Source organism: Eurypyga helias, unplaced genomic scaffold (genome assembly GCF_000690775.1).
Source record: "Eurypyga helias isolate BGI_N326 unplaced genomic scaffold, ASM69077v1 scaffold11488, whole genome shotgun sequence".
NCBI lineage: Eukaryota > Metazoa > Chordata > Aves > Eurypygiformes > Eurypygidae > Eurypyga > Eurypyga helias.
Window position 1 is genome coordinate 2,311 of NW_010267652.1, and position 2,879 is coordinate 5,189.

General features: G+C 46.6%; 1 protein-coding gene across 1 annotated transcript; it reads left to right on the top strand.

The window, feature by feature from the left end:
• Window positions 1–850: 850 nt before the first annotated feature.
• Window positions 851–2,650, top strand: LOC104513996 (sodium/calcium exchanger 3). Its single transcript, XM_010157508.1, has one exon. It carries the CDS (start codon window positions 864–866, stop codon window positions 2,631–2,633), a length of 1,770 nt encoding a protein of 589 aa, XP_010155810.1. The 5' UTR covers window positions 851–863; the 3' UTR covers window positions 2,634–2,650.
• Window positions 2,651–2,879: the final 229 nt, after the last annotated feature.

Below are 2,879 nucleotides of genomic sequence, written 5' to 3' on the forward strand. Positions count from 1 at the left end.
TTGCTCTGTCTTCTGGGTTCACAAGCACAGCTTTTTCTAACTGTGGCAGTTTTGTAGGTTTCTATGACCATTTAAAAGCAAGATTATTGATGTAAAACGTGATCATCCAGATCACAGTGAAAAGACTAGTGGAAAATGGCCTTTGGCACTTTGCCGAGCACGAGTCCTCTGCCCCATTTCTGGGCTGACATCTTTAATGTGAAGGCCCTGTGCCTCAGAATCTGAGGGAAGCTGAGCCCTAGGATCCTTCTGGATACTCAGCAGCCTAATAGGAGGGGCTGGCTGTGGGGATGGTTTGGCCACTAAGGTACTCCATAATTAATAACTGAATTATAGCCAACAAATGCACTTCATTTGGAGATTGTTCACTGGCCTTAAATGGTGCTTCTTGTGTTGCTAGTGATTCCTTGACTTGTCTTATCTCCTGGGTGGTGAGACTGGGGAGCCTTTAGATTTGGTTTCTTGTGCTGAGCTGAAGTGCTGTGTGCTGGGCAACACCGTGGCATCATTAGGTGAATGGCAGCTGAGCACTCAGTACTCCTGTTGCACATGTTGTAGGTCAAGAGTGGGCTATTATATATATACACTTTTCCTCTGAGTTACTTTTCTAGCAATTAATCTTCATCTGCTGGGCATGTAAATGCTGCAGTTTATCTTAGAGTCCTTGCTAAATACCTTCTTCAAAGTGACAGAGAGACAACCCATGCATCTCTACCAGTACTCTTCAGTGGTGAGATACTGAAGTGCGTTTGAGTAAATGTTGCATCTTCCTTTTCTCTCATGCTTCCCTCCCCCCTCTCTGTTTTGTTTGTTTCAGGTTCTTGGCCTTTTTGGATCTACACAGTGGAAGTTGCATCTTGTGTATGGCGTGGTTAAGCTTGCAGCCTGTCACCTCGGCCTTCCTCCATTTTGGGCTGGTTACTTTTGTGCTGTTTTTGCATGGTTTGCAGGTGGATGCTGGCCTGACGGGAGACTCAACCAGTTCAGTACAAAACAGCTCGTGTTCAGGATCTTTTGACTGCAAGGAAGGTGTTATCCTGCCAATATGGTACCCAGAAAACCCATCCCTTGGGGACAAAATTGCTCGTGTTATCGTATACTTTGTGGCACTGATCTACATGTTCCTTGGAGTCTCCATCATTGCAGATCGTTTCATGGCATCTATAGAGGTCATTACATCACAAGAGAAAGAAATCACAATTAAGAAACCCAATGGAGAGACCACGACGACCACCATTCGGATTTGGAATGAAACTGTTTCCAACTTGACCCTCATGGCTCTGGGCTCCTCTGCTCCTGAGATCCTTCTGTCTCTGATAGAGGTGTGTGGGCATGGATTCATAGCTGGAGACCTGGGGCCGTCTACAATTGTTGGCAGCGCTGCTTTCAATATGTTTATCATCATTGCCATCTGTGTCTATGTGATCCCTGATGGGGAAACCAGAAAGATAAAACACCTGAGGGTTTTCTTTGTCACAGCTGCGTGGAGCATCTTTGCTTACATCTGGTTGTACATGATCCTTGCTGTCTTCTCTCCAGGTGTGGTTCAGGTCTGGGAAGGTCTGCTCACACTTTTCTTCTTTCCACTTTGCGTCCTTCTGGCTTGGATAGCAGATAGACGTTTGCTTTTCTATAAGTATATGCACAAAAAGTACCGTACTGACAAGCACAGGGGCATTATCATAGAGTCAGAAGGTGATCACCCTAAGGGAATTGAGATGGATGGCAAGATGATGAACTCCCACTTCCTGGATGGAAACTTAGTGACTCTGGAGGGGAAGGAGGTAGATGAATCTCGCAAAGAAATGATCCGAATCCTTAAGGACCTGAAGCAAAAACACCCGGAAAAGGACTTGGACCAGCTGGTAGAAATGGCTAACTACTATGCCTTGTCTCATCAACAGAAGAGCAGAGCCTTTTATCGCATTCAAGCTACCAGAATGATGACAGGAGCTGGCAATATTCTGAAGAAGCATGCGGCCGAGCAAGCCAAGAAGAGCACCAGCTTGCATGAGGTGCGGCCAGATGAACCTGAGGAATTCATCTCCAAAGTTTATTTTGATCCATGCTCCTACCAGTGTCTTGAGAACTGTGGTGCCGTTCTCCTGACAGTGGTGCGGAAGGGAGGGGACATGTCCAAGACCATCTATGTCGACTATAAAACAGAGGATGGCTCTGCCAATGCTGGTGCTGATTATGAGTTCACAGAGGGGACTGTTGTCTTGAAATCAGGAGAGACCCAGAAGGAGTTCTCAGTGGGAATTATTGATGATGACATCTTTGAGGAAGATGAGCATTTCTTCGTGCGGCTCAGTAACCTCCGTGTGGTGGAGAGTGAGGAACCTCCGGAGCTCAGTAACTCCCCGTACCCAAAGGCCATATTGGCTTCTCCTTGTGTAGCCACAGTGACTATTCTGGATGATGACCATGCTGGCATCTTCACATTTGAGTGTGATGTTATACATGTCAGTGAAAGCATTGGCGTGATGGAAGTCAAAGTCCTAAGGACATCAGGTGCTCGGGGTACAGTCATAGTGCCATTTAGGACAGTAGAAGGGACAGCGAAAGGAGGTGGAGAAGACTTTGAAGACACTTACGGGGAGTTGGAGTTCAAGAATGATGAAACTGTGTAAGTACCCCATTCGTTTCTGTTCCTGGGTCTGGTTTTAGTGTTTAACCCCACATTTTGCCTCCATTACAGGTGAATGCTGACAAGGCACAGGCTCCTTTCTTCAGCTTTCCTTCGGTTTCCCTACTTACCTCTTTCAGGCAAGAACCGACAGCAGGATTTAAGAGCTCAAAGCTCTTGTCCCTTCCCTCTTGGGCCTGAGAGTGAGGCTTAGAAATACTGTGGGATGGGGGGGAAGGATAGGAGGTAA

Excerpts from the sequence above, each read along its gene's own strand:
- LOC104513996 (XM_010157508.1), top strand. The coding sequence starts at position 864 with ATGGCGTGGTTAAGCTTGCAGCCTGTCACCTCGGCCTTCCTCCATTTT.